General features: G+C 39.4%; 2 protein-coding genes across 3 annotated transcripts; both read right to left on the bottom strand.

Annotated features, from left to right (window-relative positions):
- Nucleotides 1-574: 574 nt before the first annotated feature.
- Nucleotides 575-9,631, bottom strand: efemp2a (EGF containing fibulin extracellular matrix protein 2a). Of its 2 annotated transcripts, none has more exons than XM_058397975.1 (11): nt 9,415-9,631; nt 5,506-5,747; nt 5,329-5,377; nt 4,996-5,208; nt 4,311-4,433; nt 3,916-4,032; nt 3,200-3,319; nt 2,962-3,081; nt 2,706-2,832; nt 2,015-2,210; nt 575-1,477 (listed from the first exon to the last, which is right to left on the bottom strand). In XM_058397975.1, the coding sequence occupies exons 2-11, from the start codon at nt 5,599-5,601 to the stop codon at nt 1,316-1,318; spliced, it is 1,323 nt and encodes a 440-aa protein (XP_058253958.1). In that variant the 5' UTR covers nt 5,602-5,747; nt 9,415-9,631; the 3' UTR covers nt 575-1,315. The 2 variants fall into 2 exon arrangements, with proteins under 2 accessions (XP_058253958.1, XP_058253959.1); XM_058397976.1 differs by having other exon boundaries at nt 5,506-5,699.
- Nucleotides 9,632-10,411: 780 nt separating this feature from the next.
- fibpa (fibroblast growth factor (acidic) intracellular binding protein a) lies at nt 10,412-17,047 on the bottom strand. Its single transcript, XM_058397907.1, has 11 exons — nt 16,709-17,047; nt 16,512-16,623; nt 15,197-15,395; nt 14,985-15,111; nt 14,805-14,905; nt 14,141-14,274; nt 13,865-13,973; nt 13,690-13,753; nt 13,456-13,542; nt 13,278-13,375; nt 10,412-11,295 (listed from the first exon to the last, which is right to left on the bottom strand). The coding sequence occupies exons 2-11, from the start codon at nt 16,594-16,596 to the stop codon at nt 11,226-11,228; spliced, it is 1,074 nt and encodes a 357-aa protein (XP_058253890.1). The 5' UTR covers nt 16,597-16,623; nt 16,709-17,047; the 3' UTR covers nt 10,412-11,225.
- Between the last annotated feature and the right edge of the window lie 1,195 nt (nt 17,048-18,242).

Here is an 18,242-nt window from a genome sequence, read left to right as displayed (position 1 = left end):
TTTAAAGAAATAATAAATATGGATAACTTTAGAGACCTAGATTTAACCTTTTTTTCTAGGAGTTTGCAGTGAGCCTACTGTGATCTGGACTCATTACGTCGCCATAATTAACTCAGCTGCCCGTTGCCAAGCAGTAAATGTTCCTCCTAACCAAGTGGGATCCCTCCTTAGACCTAATGCTATTAACAGAGTTGCCACATTGCAAGGTTCTCCACCCTTATATATTTTTTTTTTTTACGATGGGTTGATAAAAAAGGATACTCTTGACCAAGTAGATCAATGCATTTAAATATAATTTAGTTATGTTCTGTTTATAAAGAAATGGAAAACAATCAATGAAATCTTTCATCTCTGTCTGCTGAGATACTTTGCAAAAAATGACATATAGTAAACTATTCATTTGCTTGCTGTGACTTTAACGGTTATGTCTATACCAGTGAGATACCACAAAGTAAGAAATATAAAACACCCCATTGGCATAGACTCAGTTAATGAACCATGAAAACAAAAAAAAAAGAGGGCAAAACATAGACCATAATAAAAATCAATTCATCATAGGGGTCTACAGCCATAATGATATGGTATTATCATATTTATTACAGTAATAAGTTCAACAAAAGTACAACAATGACAGCATGGTATGACAACTACACAAATGACGTGAATATTAGTGATCACTTTGGGGGTGAAAGAAGATATAGACATGTAGATGTAGGACTGAGTGGTTACTAAAGAATGGTAATGGCACACAATGCACAGAAAGAAGTTTGCAGAGCTGCATATATTATTTGTACACTAAAGCTGCTACATATATCTGAAAAAAGAGAGGGAAGATGCACAGGCCATCAGCAAAGGCTGTGGCAAAAATTAATCAGTGGAATGAATTTGTGCTAAGAGGCAAAAAAATAGACAGAAAACACATTCTCAAGTTAATAAAAAAAAAAGAATGTCAAGAGAGGTATGAGAAAGGGCAAAAGTAAAAGCTATATGGATTGTACAGCAGATTTTGAAACTGTAGTGCAGCTCCTTTTTATTTGGAATTCATACACAATATGTGTGGTATGGCTGTGTATGCAATTATATTACCTTTCTGTAAGACCAGCTTCACTTGTGAAGTAGTAGTTGTATAGTTTGTTTTGATTTCTTATGAGATAGCTTGGCACTGCTCTTCCAGCAAACTTGGGGAGATGTTCTGCTAATTACGCCAACTCAGTCCCTCCTCATCCTCGATGGATATGTCATCCGTACTTCACACCTCTGCCTCTTTTTATTTGCTAGCCCTTCTCCCCCTCCCTGCTCTAAATGTAACTCAAAGTTAGAAAGCATAACGCCCCACATAGACTGTTAAGCGAAGAGCTGAACTAGTCTGGTAGCTCACAAGGTGGTTAACTGAAACCATCTCCAAGTCCAGGACATACTCTTTGGGTCCAGTCACAGCACGGGCTAGCACCAGCATAGCATTAATATTGTTGATTTGCTAAAGGAAAGGACAACACATTTGGTTAAGAAGTCTGCATAATTGATATTAACATAGTATAGTATAGTGATATTATGATAACTAAATAAATGCTCATCAATGAAACTGATGGATGTAACTATATGACACATATACGGTTCTACAGTTTTCTCTGCACATTTATGGCTCCAGAAATCAAAATAAAAAGGTTTAGTAACAGCACAGTGCAGTGTCCCCCTGCTCCTTCAGCTATTAAAAGCTATAAACAGAAAATCTGGCACCAAAATAGAACTGCATTGTCCTCAAACTTTGGCACTTTTCCACTGTTAACAGCAGTGCCCCCTCCCCCTCCCCATCCTTCCTTCGCTCCCTCCCTTCCTCCCAGGGCCATGTTCTCACATATTAACTGCTCACATTCTGGCTTCAATAGTCTAAATCCCAGAAATAGACAGATTGCAGGATACAATCCAATTCAAAAGCCAAGATTGTTAGGATAATTTTCAGAATAGTAGCCCCAGGGTGTTTTAAATCAGTAAACGTGAATAAATTGCATCTTACCCTTATGTAGAAGTCTCCATTGTCATCTCCAGAGCGGATACGGAAGGTGTTGTAAGCTCCGGGGTAGACGCTTGTGGCCTGGATCTGGAAGATGTCAGAGGGTACTGACCGTTCTGAGGTGATGCTCATATAACGGTACACAATGGAGAAGGGCAAGTCTCGACAGCCAGTTTTAGAGACAGGACACACACAGCGACTAGAGAAAGAGGGTTACAGCAGATACATGATTTTAATGGAGCATGTGTTTTTTCTTCTTTTCAAATAAGAATGAGATGTGGAGCTGAAGGGGCTCATTGTTAGCTACTACACAGTCTTTCTCACATCTTCATTTGTCCAGAAGTAACCCAGTAGATATTGCATTATTCGTTTCATCAGTAGAGAAACTTAAGCCTTAAGAGTGTCAAATTTCACCTGCGTATTCTCTACAGGTTAGACAAATGTATAACCCTGGATGCTCTCCATTAACCCCCACCACTTATTAACAATGTCAGGTTTTGGAAGGATGTAGAATATATTAAATTATGCTTTAAGGCAATCCACAGATTTGGAAAAGCTCATAGTGCAGTTTCAGAAACAACATTATTCCTGACGTGAATCCACGTAAAGGCAAAAAGAGAACAAAAATGCTATTTTAATGAATGAGGGAATATGTGAGTACATGGAGCAGCTAGGCTAAAACCACTTCACTCACTTGTTTGATACTTGAACGTAGGGCTCCTGACAGCGGTTCGTGTCAAAGCAATGATGACCGCCATGAATGTTCACACACGTTTGGCTATCAGTGCACTGGTGCACTCCTGTCTCACACTCATTTATATCTACATTAAGACACAAATACAAATAAAAAATGTTATCAAGTAACACAATTTTAATTGTTCAAATGAGAAAATAATGAAAGGCCGAATGAGCTCAGAGCCTGCAGTAGATATTGAGAGACTGACGCTCACCTTGGCAGAGACGAGTCCCGAGGAGCTGATAGCCTTCTGGGCAGACACATGAGAATTTGCCAGCCTCATTTACACAATGATGCTGACAGAGGTAACTTGAGAAACTGCACTCATCAATGTCTGTGTAAAGAATAAAGAGGACACTAGGAGATGGGCTAAAAAGTAGCAAAATGTAAAGAAGTTAGTAATATGTTGTTTATGTTACACTGTGTATTTGCTGTAGTGGTCTATGCCTCACCTTTGCATGCGAATCCATCTGGCCCCAGCTCATACCCTTGCTCACAGCGGCAAACAAAAGTGCCATAGGTGTTATAACACCTCTGACTACAGGGGGCGCCCATGTTGCACTCATCCACGTCTGAAGCCACAAATCATGACACAGCAAACAGAAATTACATGTACGTTTTAAAGTGCACGTTTCATGGAAAAAGCACAGTCATTATGTATTCAGAAACTTGCCAATGTTGAACTTTGTTTTTTGTTCATTTATTGTGACATCAGCAACATAAAAATAATTTTTTATGTGCCTCATGTAGACCATGTGCCACGTTTATAAATGCTAAAGTTGTAGATAGTGTTTGTACTTAAACTCATAATGATTTGTGTGAGGTTATACAAAGTATTGGACAGAGTAATGGCAGGTTTATTTTTTTCAATACACCAAAATCTTTCGTAGGATTTGCCCCTGTGTTTTGCAATACCACAGTAATTGTTCCCTTATGTCGCCACAGTGTCACTTACTCACCTTATTCGAGGTGTTGTGGCAGTTTGTTTTGACTTTGGCACACATACAGCGGAGCTGAAGGTGTAGGATGATATTGTACAACAGCATGTGGGCCTGGTTTTCCAAATTACTGTGTGTGCACTGTTTGAGTGTGTGTGGAGGATGGACTATGACTCAGGGCACAGCATTGTTGGTTATGTGTGGGGGTGGCAGTGTGTGGGCACACTCACCAATGCAGGACCGATTGTTGCCTGCCAGCTGGAAGCCAGGCTCGCACTGGCAGGAGAAAGAGCCGGGCACGTTAACACAGCGGTGCTGGCAGTACCGGTACCGACACTCATCAATGTCTGACAAAAGTGAAAAGAGAAATTCAGGTGAACTACACATTCAGCTCGGTCCATTATTTTTCATTAAGACATTCATCAGCACAATCACACTCAGTTAAAGGTTATGTCTCTGTATCCTAATGACACTGCTTTACTAAATTAGAGTTGGGAAAAAACTTTTTAAAAAGTCCACTGGGAAAAATTCACAAATGAGCATGAGTACGTAAGTCCATTCGGTATGAACTGGCGATATGCCGACTCTGTTTATGCCTCTTTAAAAAAAATTTGCTGCTTTTTACCGATGCACTCCGTTCCCACTTTGCGGTATCCATTCGGGCACTGGCAAGTGAATGAGCCCTCTGTATTGATGCACTCCTGACTGGGCTGGCAGTCATGTTCATCCCGTTCACACTCATCCACATCTGTGAGAGCATCAAAACAATTCACCATGCAGGTTGCGTGAGCCACATTCGAGTTCACCTTTGTTACTTACATATTTGCTGCTGCTCTGGTATTTTGTTACTGCAGCAGAGCGGCCATACTGATTTATGACTAACAGCTTGAAGGAATAAAGAAATGCTAACTGTGTGACTTTTTGCTGAGTGCTGAGTAATCCAACTGTGGGGTGCTGTAATGAGGGTTTAACTGCTGATAGCAGCTGGGAAATAGCTTAGCCCTCCAAATCCCCTCTACCTCCTGCAGACTACCCCCTGCCAAGTTTTGCAAAACTCCCAGACAACCTCTTTCTAACATACCACCTGTTTCTAAATTACTAGCTGAATTGTCCTAGAACCCGTAACCCACATTAAACACTCTCCTACACATATACAACCCTAATGTTAGGTGTAATTTCTGTCCTTTTATTCATTCCATGTAAACATCAGCGTGCATTTACAATACTCACACTCACTTCTGCCACCTGTTCGTTAACACCCACATTGCACCCCCCCTCCCCAAAACACACACATTTCCAAACACACTCACCCACGCAGCTGTCTCCATCCGCCTCATAGCCACTGGGACAGGGGTTGTAGGGCTCGCTTGAGGTGTTGCCCACACCAGCAGGGATTTGGTTGGGTGGCTCATGGGCAGGGATTACTGAGGCAGAGCGCGGGAGACACAAGTAGCCACCATAATGATTGAAGCATTTCATCTCACCCTTACACGCCTCTGGGATAGTTTCACATTCATTTATGTCTGAATGGCGGAAAAGGGATCAGAGAGTTGGAACTTCACTTTTTTATAACCGGAGTCTTTTTTTCATGTCAATGTAAAGCATAATATGTGCATTGATTCGGAAGCATGAAGATGTTTTACCTTTGCAGTGTTGAGTTTGTGGATCCCAGTGATAGCCATCTGTGCATTCCTGAAGTTTCAGCAAAGAATAATAATCATGAATGCAAATTATTAGATATTATGTTTGAAGACATACTGTGTGCTTATGAAATAAACAGAGAACAGAAAAGAGTGGGAAACAGTTCCCTCCCTCCTTACCGTGTAGGTGTCACTTTCTGTGGGTGGCTGTGAAATAGCTTGGTGGAGGAGCACAGAAAAGCACACACACAAAAGTGAAGCACACGCGGACCACATCTTCACACACAGACGCTTTCACCTGCCTCTTTGAAGCTCTGAGAAAACGTACGAGTAGCGTGTCAAACACAGACACACGCTGGCACACGCTGCAGGGTCTTGGGTAAGGATGAGAACAACAGAGGTTCAAAATCAGACTACAGAATCTGAAGGACACAAAAATAGAGAGCACAAGAGAACCAAATAAGTACCTTAGGTCTGAAAATTCTGACATTCGGTTCATTCATGTTCATTTGTCAGATTTAATTGCATCAGGTGATTTTCTTTTAAAAAATTTTATCTCCATATTTTGTAAAGGCGTTTAATGCCCTGTTTAAATGTTGCCACAGATTTCATATGTACTTTAAATGACCTCTAAATTGGCCTTCATCACATGGTCACCATGTATGTAGCAACCTGATGGCTCCCTCTCGTGGCTGAACTTGAATTGCACACAAATAGTCACCCTTATATTACAATTGCATGGCATCAGCATCTTTTACATGCTGTACATACACACACTTATTAATATTTTACCAGACTAAGTCTAACAGCTTGCCTTTCATGCTCTCAGACATTTTTAGCTAGAACATGTTACTGAATCAAAAGAGTCCTGAAAGAGCTCATTTAGAGTTTTAAACTTCAGTTACTGTTCTTGGTAGGAGAGAGGCCTGAGATTTCTAAGTAAATCTGTCAGCTTGAATAAGTCCTGTCTTTCAGGTCTCTTGCCTGGAGAATAAATAGAAAAGCAGCCAAATGCAGTACTTATAAAACTGGACTGTGTAGTGCAGTGCAGTGAGCTGGTTTGTGCCAGAGAGAAAATAGCATGGGGGAAGATCATAACCACTGTCTTCCTGACGCATGAAAACACTCACTCACACAAACTCTCAGATACGCATGCAAAGAAAGCACAAGTTGTCTGGACTCCAAAAACATGAATCTCTTTGTCAGACCTTGTGGTCACAGTTTCACAGGCTTTGGCCTATGTGCTGGTATAGTAAAGCTGACTCAAAGTGATAAACAGCTAGCCACAAGGCAACATGCACACGCAAACACACATTCTGATTTTGTTACATCAGCCACCAAATGAGATTGCTTTGCTTTGGCCCAAACCACACGATTTTGTTCATACTGACTTACAGTACACACAAGGAAACCTCAAACTCAAACAAATCCTATTAAACACTGAATGCACCAGCAAATTTGATTTGTGATAGAATTACCTTTTACTCTGTTCCTCTGACAGACTGCTGTTTCTCATGATTTCTCAAGTCGTGATTGCAATGTGCCTACAATAAAAGCTCTCCACATAATTCACATATTTGCACACAGTTTGCACAGCCCGTGTTAATACTATGTTTCAAAGACATTCCTTCTAATACACACCTGTATGTGGTGTGGTAGATGGGCCAGTTTATGAGCTATCAAGGCACCCAGTGACACAAAATCCTTTGGAATGTCATAGAAGAGTCTTCTGGGGGAAAAACTGATATTTTATATGATTTTATAAAAATCATTATTATGGTTAACTGATGTGGCTGTTTCCACACACTAGTTGCCAGCTTTATTCATCCAACTGCTACTAGGTATTCATTTGCTTCCCCCCCCCTTCCCCCTCTCCCTCTCTCTCCCTCTCTCTCCCTCTCCCTCTCTCTCTCTCTCTCTCTCTCTCTCTCCCTCTCTCTCCATTTAGATACAGACTTATGGGAAAGGTCAGAAAATAACCACAGAATAAACTAATAAACTCAAATAGAAACTCATGTACATTCAACAATATAATCAAAAAGAAACACTAGTGATGAAATTCATAAAACCCTGAGAATCAAAAAAGAACAGAATCTGTCTCTCTCTCTCTCTCTCTCTCACACACACACACAGCCTCTACAGCAAGCATATAGTTTGAGAAAGCCCACAATCAGCAATGGTAGCAACCCAAGGGCAGGGCAGAACTGTGCTGGACACTGGTCAGAGTATGTTTGGTGGTAAGAGCAATTTAGACTACTGTGGCGCGCCAAGTGTCCATTGGTTTTATGGAACGCCACTGCTGAGGATGTGGCCACAGCTCTACACTCGGGTCATCCGGACTGTGGCAGAGATTTCCCAGAGTCTCGCATCCTCAGGAAAGCCCCTTGAAGTTCACCAGAGAGTAAGCAGACCTACCTGGCATGGACTTTTCTTGGGTATTTCACACATTATGCTCCCAGTGGTGCGATATTAAAGTTATTTTTTCTTTATATTCCATTCATACTTATGAATTATAAAAATGAAATGGTGTATCTGGTGCATAATAGCAAACAACTATACATCTCAGCATATTAAGTAAGCCTCTAAGTTCGAAGTCATTTGGCTTTCACTGGTACACATTTGAGGAACACTACATGTATAAAAACAAAGGATTTCTTCCTACATTTCTTTGAATTTCACACACACAATCACATCATCCTGTCTGGTGAGGTGTCTGTGCTCTGTTCTATTCTTCTCAGCTAACTATGAAGTTGATTTTCTGTCAATGTTGCTCAAAACACTCTCAGTGTGGACATGCTGGACATAGCTCTACCACTGATCACTGTAAACCAGAGTAGTGTGTTAATGCTTTTTCAGCATTCAGCATCATGTGTGAAGTCTGCCATGATACTTAATAGAAATATATGACTCTAGCCAAGGAGGTGTGTTACTTGGTTCTCAGGTAATATTTTGAATGGGTTACATTACACTGTAATGCGCAAAGATATTCGATTAGTTTAGAAGTAAAACACAAGGGCAGGTTTGTTTCTTTATAAATGAAGATGCAGAGCACAAATGTTTGCAGTGTCTTCAGTGACACTGAGCCACAGGGCACAACATGCTTCTCTTAATTTGAATAAATGCTCAAGTCAGCACTAACCCATATAAAATAATGCAGGCAAATGTCAGTAATTACTAAAAATACATAAATAAAGGTCAGAAGCTCTTTGCAGTATAGAAGTAGCTTGTGTTAGTATAGTAGGCTACTGTTCTCAGCTGTGACGTCATGTGGGTATTTAATTGTGTGTGTGTTTTCTCTTCTTGTTATGGCACCTGTGTTTCTTCAGGGGGCCAAAATGTTTTTGTAGGCACAAATGTTCACACCACTAAGTACCTCAGGGATTTTTTGTATGCCCAAAACTTCAGGGAACCCAGGAGTTGTCTATTTAATACAATGAGACCGAAACGAGAAGCACACACATACACAACTTGTCCTCATACATTAAATCCACTCTTAAAAGCCAAAGCCACTGCACCCCACTTGTCTAAATGGAGATCAAACGAGAAGTGACATTTAGACTAGTTGTGAAATAGTAGCTGGAAAATGGTTGGGAAAGTTTTGCAATACTACGTACGTGACGCATGATGTGTAACAACATGCTGATGGTTGGGTAATATACACCAAAGGAATAATAACTACTGTCTGGTGCATCGCAGGGGACTAGCTGAAGATATATAAATGGCATTACATGATGTTGCATGGTGATTATAGTCTGTGCTGGTTAATGGGTTGTGGCTGAACGAAAGTAGCAAAAGTCTGTTCATTAAGAGCAAGTCTGACATAGAAAGATCTTTAAAGAGCCTTGGAATGATTAAAAACTGTCGTTTTCACCCTCTCTTTCTGTCTTACACACACTCATACATTCTCTTCCTGTCTCATTGTCTGCTTGCTCTCAGCCTCATGGCCTTCACTTCATTATGATGACCACATCAGCATTTTTGCATCAATTTATCCTATAATCATCTATTCAGATTGGAACAGCATCATTTTTATTCTCTTTACTTTTCAGATACATACTTCATTTAAAAATATAACACATGCTTACTTACAGGGCACTTTTATTATTTTTTTTTTTTTTGGTCAAGAACTTTCTTCTGATTCCGCTTTTAGAGTGTGTCTCTGGCTCTTCCTCTACACTCCTCTTTTCTTCCGGCCTCTTTTGCTCTCTGTTGCTCCTCTCGGGCCCTTCTTCTTCTTCTACTGCCTTGTTCTGCCTCTTCAGTGCAAGAGTGAGGGAGTGTGGAGACAGACAGCTGGAGTGTGAGCGTGTTCACAAAAAAAAAAGAAAAAAAGAAAGAGTGGGACAGCCCCTTCTGACCCCCCCTCTAGGCCCCCCTGTGTAGCCATCCTCCGCCCCCCAAGACACCCCCGCCTCACCCCCCAGGATGAAAATTCCTGGTCTCCAGCCCAAATTCCAAAATTCCAAATCTGTCCGATTTGCCGGGAGAACAACAGTGCATAGATTCACACAGTTGCACACATGCACATTAGGGCTGTAACGCACCTGGTTTCATTTAAACTTACCCCCCACAGCTTGCAACTTTCTCTCCATTTTTCCCCCCTCCCACCTCAATTCAACCTTCATCTCACCCATCTTTTTCACTCCACTCCACTGCTCAGTTGCTCCCTTTCATACTCCAGATATTTATAGCATGGGAGAGAGGCTGGTGGAATGTGGTCAAAAATTAGCAAGAGAAGGAGAGAGAGAGAGAGAGAGAGAGAGAGAGAGAGAGAGACAGAGACAGAGACAGAGAGCGCGAGACAACAAGGCGGAGGAAGAGACTTTTTGCACGTCTGCACACACGTCTGCTTGGAAACATCCTTTCTTTGTTCTGTCCAAATATTTAAAATGGAGGACCTTACTGACAACATAAAGTAAGAAATGTTTAAATATCATGCAGTTTAAAGTGACACAGATTACAATTTTAATTCATTAATATTATTCTAGGCAGATTGCCTGCTTTCACATTGGCTTAGACTCTTCTTTTGAGTAGTAACACAAACCCTATCCCAAATTATGGTCTAAAGCATTTCATATGGATTCAACATGGATTTATTGACACATTTATCCAAATCAGTGCTTTACAATATGACAAAAGATAATTTTATGACATATCTATAGACATTTTTATATTTAATAAATATATAAAATGCACTTTATATTTAATCATACATATATTAAAAGAACAGCTTTTAATGATTTTGGGAGAGCAGAAATATTCATGTACTGGCATTTGCCTGAGGTCTGTGACAACAGTGAACTCCCACACACCATGTGTACCCCCCTAAAATCTTGACAAATTGTCGCCCCCCCCCGCACAGTCCACCCTCTCACCAGGCCACACACACGACATCCATCTCACACACACATCGAGCTCCAAAATCTCACACTTGGTTTAACTGTTCAAATGACAAACCACATGGTTCAGTGATCAATCTGTGAATTCAAAATTATTCCAACTGTAGAATTTTAGAGAAACCTAACAGTGTCTAAATCTTAATCTTAGCACTGAGGACCATTTCAACAGCAATATTTGGGCCATACATAGTTAAGTCAGTGAGGATGCAGTGTACGGAGGTCTCATAGAATACTCTGTTTATTTACAAGTCATCCCAGGATAGACAGTGGCCAATGGTTGAAGAAATAAAGACAGGATAAAGGGAAGGGGGAGGTGGGAGGAGGGAGTCCAGGAGATGGCCAGCTGTTGGAGATATTTGGGTAAGGATTAGAGGAGGAAAATGATGAACACTAGGATTTAAGGAAGACAGGGTCAGACTGCGAGCTGGGTTGGGATAAGTCCAACGCAGTTTTGATTAAGGGAGAAGAGGAGAGAAAGAAACAACAAAGAACTGTTATTCCTCATTCGTGATACATTCTGAGGATGCAGCTTTTAATAACTCCCATATACCTAGTCCAGACTGTCTGGTGCCTGAGAACAAGAAAAAGAGAAAGAGTGAGGCAGAACAGCATAAAAAAATGTCACGGAGAAGCTACGTTATAGTAAAACCAAATAACGCTTGACTTATTTATGTATTTGTAACTGCACAAACCACACAAGAACTCTTGTATGAGAAGTCCCTAATTCACATGGTTTGGGGTGAATGTGTCATCGCTTAGTATATTGGTAGGTGTCGTGAAAACACAAACAAACACTCCACAGTGGTCTGAGTGTATAAATCACAAGACAAGAAAGAAGGTAACTGCATTCACTTCAAAACAATATGAGACACAGTGACCTCCACTGGTAAAACACTGTACAGTCCTGTGCAAAATCCTACACACTTTTGCCTTAGATATCGATTTTACATCAGTAAACTAAAACATTTTCAACTTTTTCATTAAAAAAAAAAAAGACTATTGTAGAGATTGTGTTAATGCTGAAGGAAGTATATAGTCAGATAAAACCATCATCAGGTCTGACTGAGAGAAAGTGGGAACCAAACTGATTAGAAGAAAAGTAAACCCTCTCCAAAACACTTGGAGAAATCCACCATCTAATTTCCTTCTTCTAAAACTGCACAGTGGATAATTTACCCAGTTTTACCATTTTAAATGATTCCTTAGCTTACAGTCATGTCTGTAAATTCCAGAAAGTCTCAATGAATGCCCCGATATTATGCAATCATTCATTTGTGCCTTTTCAGACTGGCAGAGTTTTTTCAGCATGGAGAGGAAATGGACTATTTTGTATAGGAGTTCTATATATAGAAGACCAAATTCAAATATATTCCTCAGTCCCATTTTTTCTACAGTTATTCGCAAAAATTAAAAGAGATAAATTATAGTAATACAGGCTTCTATCTTCTAACCCTGAAACTTGGAGTGCGCTGTTTTGTTCGTGCTTTTACATCTGTGCAACATCTGTGAGCACTGGCCACCTTTAAGTAGCCGGTCCAACAAGATGAGTGATGATGCTTTGTTTTTTGTTCTTTTAATGCTTTTCAATGGCTATTTTCATGGCAGGATCAATGTAGGTAAAGTGAGATGTTTTAGTAGTTATTACAGTATTATAACAAGAGTAGCTTAGGTTATTTCCACTGTGCCAACTATATGAGGTCTTTTACTTTAAAACTCAATAAGAACTCCAGAATTTTAGTTGGTTGAGTCATTCTGGATGATTCCTAAATATGTATTTTCTGAGTAAATGAATTGTCTAGAGCATAACTGTCCATTAATATATGTTTGTTGGTGGTTCTTCGAATGAAGTGTCCTATGCATCATTACTCAAAAACTAGTTTAAACAAAATATATACCTCCATATCCTCACAATGTGATGGGTGCAAGCTGACAGATGGGACACTGTCACACTTGTCCAAACCATTCAACCTGATCACAATTGTTGGATATTCTGAACATGCTTATCAGCAGGCCTTAATTGTGGGTGTGATGACAGCCAAAAAGTTAATACTTCTTAACTGGAAATCTTCTCAAGCCCTTTGTCTTCATTATTTACACAGAACAGCTATGTTTTAGTAAGTCCAGCTCACAAAAACTATTTGAATCCACAAGAGGATTTCACTTGAGTCATATGACAGAAGGTTAATGATGGTATTTTCTGTAACAACCTCTTTCTATTTTCAATATATTTTTGTTTTCCTCCAGTGTGTAAAACTGGTTTACAAAACAATTCCGAATATTCTTTGTATATTTTTCTCAATAATTCATTTGTTTGTATTGTTAATTGTGTCAGTCCAGTGCATAAATAAAATATATTTTTTTAAAACTTCTCCATTCTTATAATTTCACCAACTTTTTGCATTACAGAATGCATTACAAAATTTCTCTCAATGTACCCATGAACTTTGCACAGTACTGTATTTCACCAGAACGACAAGTTGAGAAAACCTTTAGACCTTTACATGAGAAGAAATTTCATTCACGCATGTTCTGCTGTCACGACAGAGCACTTACTTGAAACTGTCTAGTATGTGTGCCGAGTTTGTGTAGTGGGTGAGGTAGAGGTTGACGTCTGTAGATGACCATTTTTCCGACCGGCATGGTTCGATAAACTACGAAAGGAACATAAGTGAGATCTCAAGTCAAAATCAAGGGTATTTTACAATCCAAGAACCTTAGATATAAATATTACCTTTTCTACAAGATCAATGAAGAAATCGCGAACATCTTTTGTGTTCGTTAATTTGGCAGCAATGTTCACAAGGCCTCTGGAGAGATTCTAAACAGAAATATTTAACAAATAAAAACCCAGCCTCTTTATGCTTCAAACACAACAGGAAACTACTAATTTTCTTCTAAGAAAACACTGATATACTGTTTAAGTGTGTACTGTAATGCATGCAGTACAGGTTACAATGACTCGTACCTTAAAATTGGCTTCCATCTCATTGAAGACTTTAGTCTTTCCTCGCAGAGCTACACATACTAGACTAAAGAGACAAGAAATTGCCTTCATTACAACGCAAAATGTTGGCATTTACACATCCATTCCATTAATCTCCATCCACGTCCCCACCTCATGCCAGGTTGCAATCTAATACCTTTTGTGCTGGTCCAAAAGATCCTTGTCTGTGATTAACATTTTGAGTTCTTTGAGGTCTTGAAGGAACTCTTTGTCTAGATCCACATCCATGTCCTCCACCATGTTGTCTTAGTGCAGAAGAAAAAAGATTACAGCAACAGTAATAGTTTTAAGGCTCTCAACTATTGATAAATCCCAGCCTTCAAATAAACTAAAAATCCAAAGATGTATTTAAAATGACTGACTGTCAAATAAATAAATAATTTAAAAAAAAAAAAGAAAGAAATTCTCTTACCAACAGCTCCAACTGTCCAATTGTTGATGAGCTGCCCAGCACAAAAGGCGAAGTCTTGAAAAGTGAGATACTGAAGCTTCTTCTTCCCCGTTTCAAAACGATTATTGGCAAAGAACACAATGGCCGCATAATCCCTGTAAAATGAAATTGGCAGCAGTGTCCAGAGAAAATAGGGGAGAGGAATTAAAGGGCAGAATCAGCAGCACTGCCAGAGTACAATTAAATTTGTTTAATGGATGATTGTAGCTATAAATGCATAAATAATAATAATCCAGAGACATTTCAACAATGTCTCTTATAACTATTTTTTCCACAGATGAGCACTAACACAGTTTCATGTTCTGGTACAGCTCAGATTTTAATTTTAATTTTACAATTAAAGTCATTTTAAAGGAAGGTTTGAGTTGTTGTTTTTGGTGCACCCGTATGAATGCATAATTGTAGAAAGTGTTACTATTGTGATATTAATAGTAATAGTTGTACCATCACTGAGTTGACACAAGGTATGTGCAGTACACGTCACAGTTAAGTTAAAATTGGAGAATCCTTGATGAACATGAATGAAAGTAAAATTGCAGAAAATAGTCAGAGAGTCACAGAAGCAGATCATTAAAGGCAGATATCCCTTCAGCCATGAGCATGAGCAACTGTACTTCTCTCTCACCTTGCCAACTGGTCAGGGAGTAGAAAGTGTTGCCTTATGTTTTCCACAAGGGGGCCTTTGAGCTCTTCCACCACTTTAAAAACTCGCTTGAAGTTGTCAAACTAGGAGACAAACAATGCATCAAGTACCACCAAACTTTTATCCAATGTCATTTACAAACTGCTTTACTGTTATATTCACCTGTCGCCTGCAGCTCTTCAAAGTAATGCCAGTTTTTGCACTAACATCATCAAGGTCTTTCTTTGTCCCTTTGGAGAGTTTCTTTCCAAGAACCTCACGTGCAAAGGCATCATCAAATGCGTAATATCTGCCCAGTCATCAAAGACAAAAACCGTCAGGGAATGTTCATGGAACTAATTAAACAGACAGATTAGTCGTTTAACACTGCACACCTTTCAATCAGCATGGCTTGTCGATCTGGCGGTATCTGGAAAAGAAGCTGGTTAGCTAGTTTTGCTGGATTGTGCAGAAGCCTTTCACACATCTGGAAGGTTCGGAACTGGTCCATGGTGTCGCTCAGGAGGACATCAGGACTGGCTTCACATTCTTCCATCACACCTCCCTCTATCCTTACCTTCACTGCATCATTCACTAAAGAGAAAACACATTCTGCTCATGGCAAATCCTCATCACTTAGATTTATCTTCAGGAATAAGTATTTGACACTATTTTCAACCCTTGAAATTACCTGGGGTGTACCAATACACTCTGATTCAGATTACTGATATCAAGAACTGTACCAAATCCATCATTTCTGATACATGGTCTATTTTATCTTGTGACCAAAAAGAAAACATAAGCATGATGTTTCACACATTTTGGTGGCAAAAGCTTGCAGGGAGAGAGTCAAGCACAAAATCAGATCATTACAGGATATTATTGAGTACCAGGTTTTGTTTTTCATTGAATTCAGGTGTTGTTTTTCAGGGGTTGGGCTCGGCCCCTTAGTTCCAATGAAAGGAACTCTTAATGCTTCAGCATACCAAGACATTTTGGACAATTTCATGCTCCCAACTTTGTGGGAACAGTTTGGGGATGACCCCTTCCTGTTCCAACATGACTGTACACCAGTGCACAAAGCAAGGTCCATAAAGACATGGATGAGCGAGTTTGGTGTGGAGTAGCTTGACTGGCCTGCAAAGAGTTCTGACCTCAACCTGAAAGAACACCTTTGGGATGAATTAGTGCAGAGACTGTGAGCCAGACCTTCTCATCCAACATCACTGCCTGACCTCACAAATGTGCTTCTTGAGGTATGGTCAAAAATTTCCATAAACACCCTCCTAAACCTTGTGGAAAACCTTCCCAGAAGAGTTGAAGCTGCTATAGCTGCAAAGGGTGGGTCAACTCCATATTAAATTCATGTGCATGTAAAAGCAGACGTCCCAGTTTTGGCCTGGCTCGCAGTCTCTAATTCATCCCAAAGGTGTTCTATCAGGTTGAGGTTAGGACTCTGTACTGTCAGTTAAGTTCCTCCACACCAAACTCACTCATCCATGTCTTTATGGACCTTGCTTTGTGCACTGGTGCACCACCCCTTAAAAACAACACCTGAATTCAATGATTTGGAGGGGCGTCCCATATCTTTTGGCAATATAGTGTATAAATAGATCAAATAAATACCAACAACTCTAGTTTTAGTCCTCCCCCAGCTATACAGATGGTCATTAATGTGTGATCATTTCTCTAAACAGTGAATGTAGCTACCTGTATATCCATTCAGCCATAGCTGGTACACCTCCTTGTCCATGATGGTCGTGTTTCCAACAAACACGTCAAGCTCCACTGACATCTTGGTTTGAAATCTGTATGTATTTATCTAGCATAAAGGAAATGCGTTACATTTCTAAAACATTTATACAAATGACCGAGCTGAATGCCTATATTTTGGACTGTACACTCACCCGCTAAAGAGATTATATTATTCGGTTTTGTGGTTTTTGTTTGTTACTGGGAAATGTAGCGTTAGGTCGCTAGCCCTATAAACACTACACTCTAGCTGCCATTAGCACGCAGCTGCTTGCTAACTAGCGCCAGAAAACTTTGGACGGACAGCATAAGCCTGAATACTGATTAAGACATATTAAACACAAGCGATCAAATTAAACCACTGAAATGTATAACTGGATTTATAAACTGAGCTCGATATGAGCCGACCATCTTACAAAAACAAACAAACCACTTAGCTAACTGATGAGAGAGATGAAAAACACTTCCGGGTCAATGAAAAAACGACACGCCTTTGGTCAGTATGATTTGTTGCCTCCTGTGATGGTTTCAGGCAGCGAAAAAGCTCGCGTGCGAATCAAATATTCCTGATATTCGGAATTTCTTTTCTTTTAAGATGTGATTTTGACCCATTAAAACTGCCCTTTAAGTTATCTGATTTTCATGTGCAGGTGTTACGACATTGGAAAATGTTGTGCAAGCATAATTTTACTCCACTTAATGTTATAATTTGGAATAATCCCTGAAAAACAACAAATACTGTAATAATCTGATTTTGTGCTTGACTCTCTCCCTGCAAGCTTATGCCACCAAAATGTATGAAACATCATGATTTAAGACAGTTTATGTTTTCTTTTTTGGTCACAAGATCTCTATTACAGCATAAAATAGACCATGTATCAGAAATTATGGCTTCAGTACAGTTCCTGATATCAGTAATCTGAACCATGGTGTATTGGTACACCTCAAGTAATTTCAAGGGTTGAAAATAGTGTCAAATGTTTATTCCTGATGATAAATCTAAGTGATGAGGATTTGCCATGAGCAGAATGTGTTTTCTCTTTAGTGAATGATGCAGTGAAGGTAAGGATAGAGAGAGGTGTGATGGAAGAATGTGAAGCCAGTCCTGACGTCCTCCTGAGCGACACCATGGAGAAGAGGAACACAAGAGGAAATCCTTAGTTTATAAAGACTGGATTGACAAAGGAGTTTGGAATTTAATCCATTTAATGGATGAAGATGGTAATATATTAAGTTATGATCATTTTCAAGACAATTTTCTTTAGTTGTCAGTGCTATTCCTGTAGCTTTGATAAATTTAATTAAAGGTATATTACTATATTCTTGTGTAATACCTACATTGGTTGATTTGTTTATTGACAATTATGAGTTCTTGGATGTTAAATGTAATAACAAGGTTTTAAGAGCACTAACTGCAGAAGAATATTTTCCTCTTCCTGTTAAAAGAAAGGTTTTATCTGAGAGGTTTTCAAAAGCTGACACTATTAAAGTTAGAACTAGATACCTGTCATTTCCCTTGCTACCTAAAATGAAAGAAGTACACTTCAAAACAATCAGTGACATGTACCCATGTAAGGAATTTCTTAGAATGAGATTTAATTTGCACAGTAATGTATGTACTTTCTAAACTTATGTACTTTCTAAACGTCTGTCAACATACATGGATTTATATATATATATATATATATA

Source organism: Hemibagrus wyckioides, linkage group LG08 (genome assembly GCF_019097595.1).
Source record: "Hemibagrus wyckioides isolate EC202008001 linkage group LG08, SWU_Hwy_1.0, whole genome shotgun sequence".
NCBI classification, from domain to species: Eukaryota; Metazoa; Chordata; class Actinopteri; order Siluriformes; family Bagridae; genus Hemibagrus; species Hemibagrus wyckioides.
Note: the sequence above shows the minus strand (reverse complement) of the source record. Positions and strands in the feature narration are given on the sequence as shown.

Bases quoted from the DNA above. Each gene is read 5' to 3' on its own strand.
- efemp2a (XM_058397975.1), bottom strand. From the start codon at position 5,601: ATGTGGTCCGCGTGTGCTTCACTTTTGTGTGTGTGCTTTTCTGTGCTC. The intron at 5,209-5,328 runs GTAAAACATCTT...TCCGCCATTCAG, and splicing joins ACAAACTCAACACTGCAAAG to ACATAAATGAATGTGAAACT. The intron at 3,320-3,915 runs GTGAGTGTGCCC...TTGTGGCTTCAG, and splicing joins CAACAATCGGTCCTGCATTG to ACGTGGATGAGTGCAACATG.
- fibpa (XM_058397907.1), bottom strand. From the start codon at position 16,596: ATGTCAGTGGAGCTTGACGTGTTTGTTGGAAACACGACCATCATGGAC. The intron at 15,112-15,196 runs GTGTGCAGTGTT...ATGACTGGGCAG, and splicing joins CAAGCCATGCTGATTGAAAG to ATATTACGCATTTGATGATG. The intron at 14,275-14,804 runs GTGAGAGAGAAG...TTCATTTTACAG, and splicing joins CTCCCTGACCAGTTGGCAAG to GGATTATGCGGCCATTGTGT.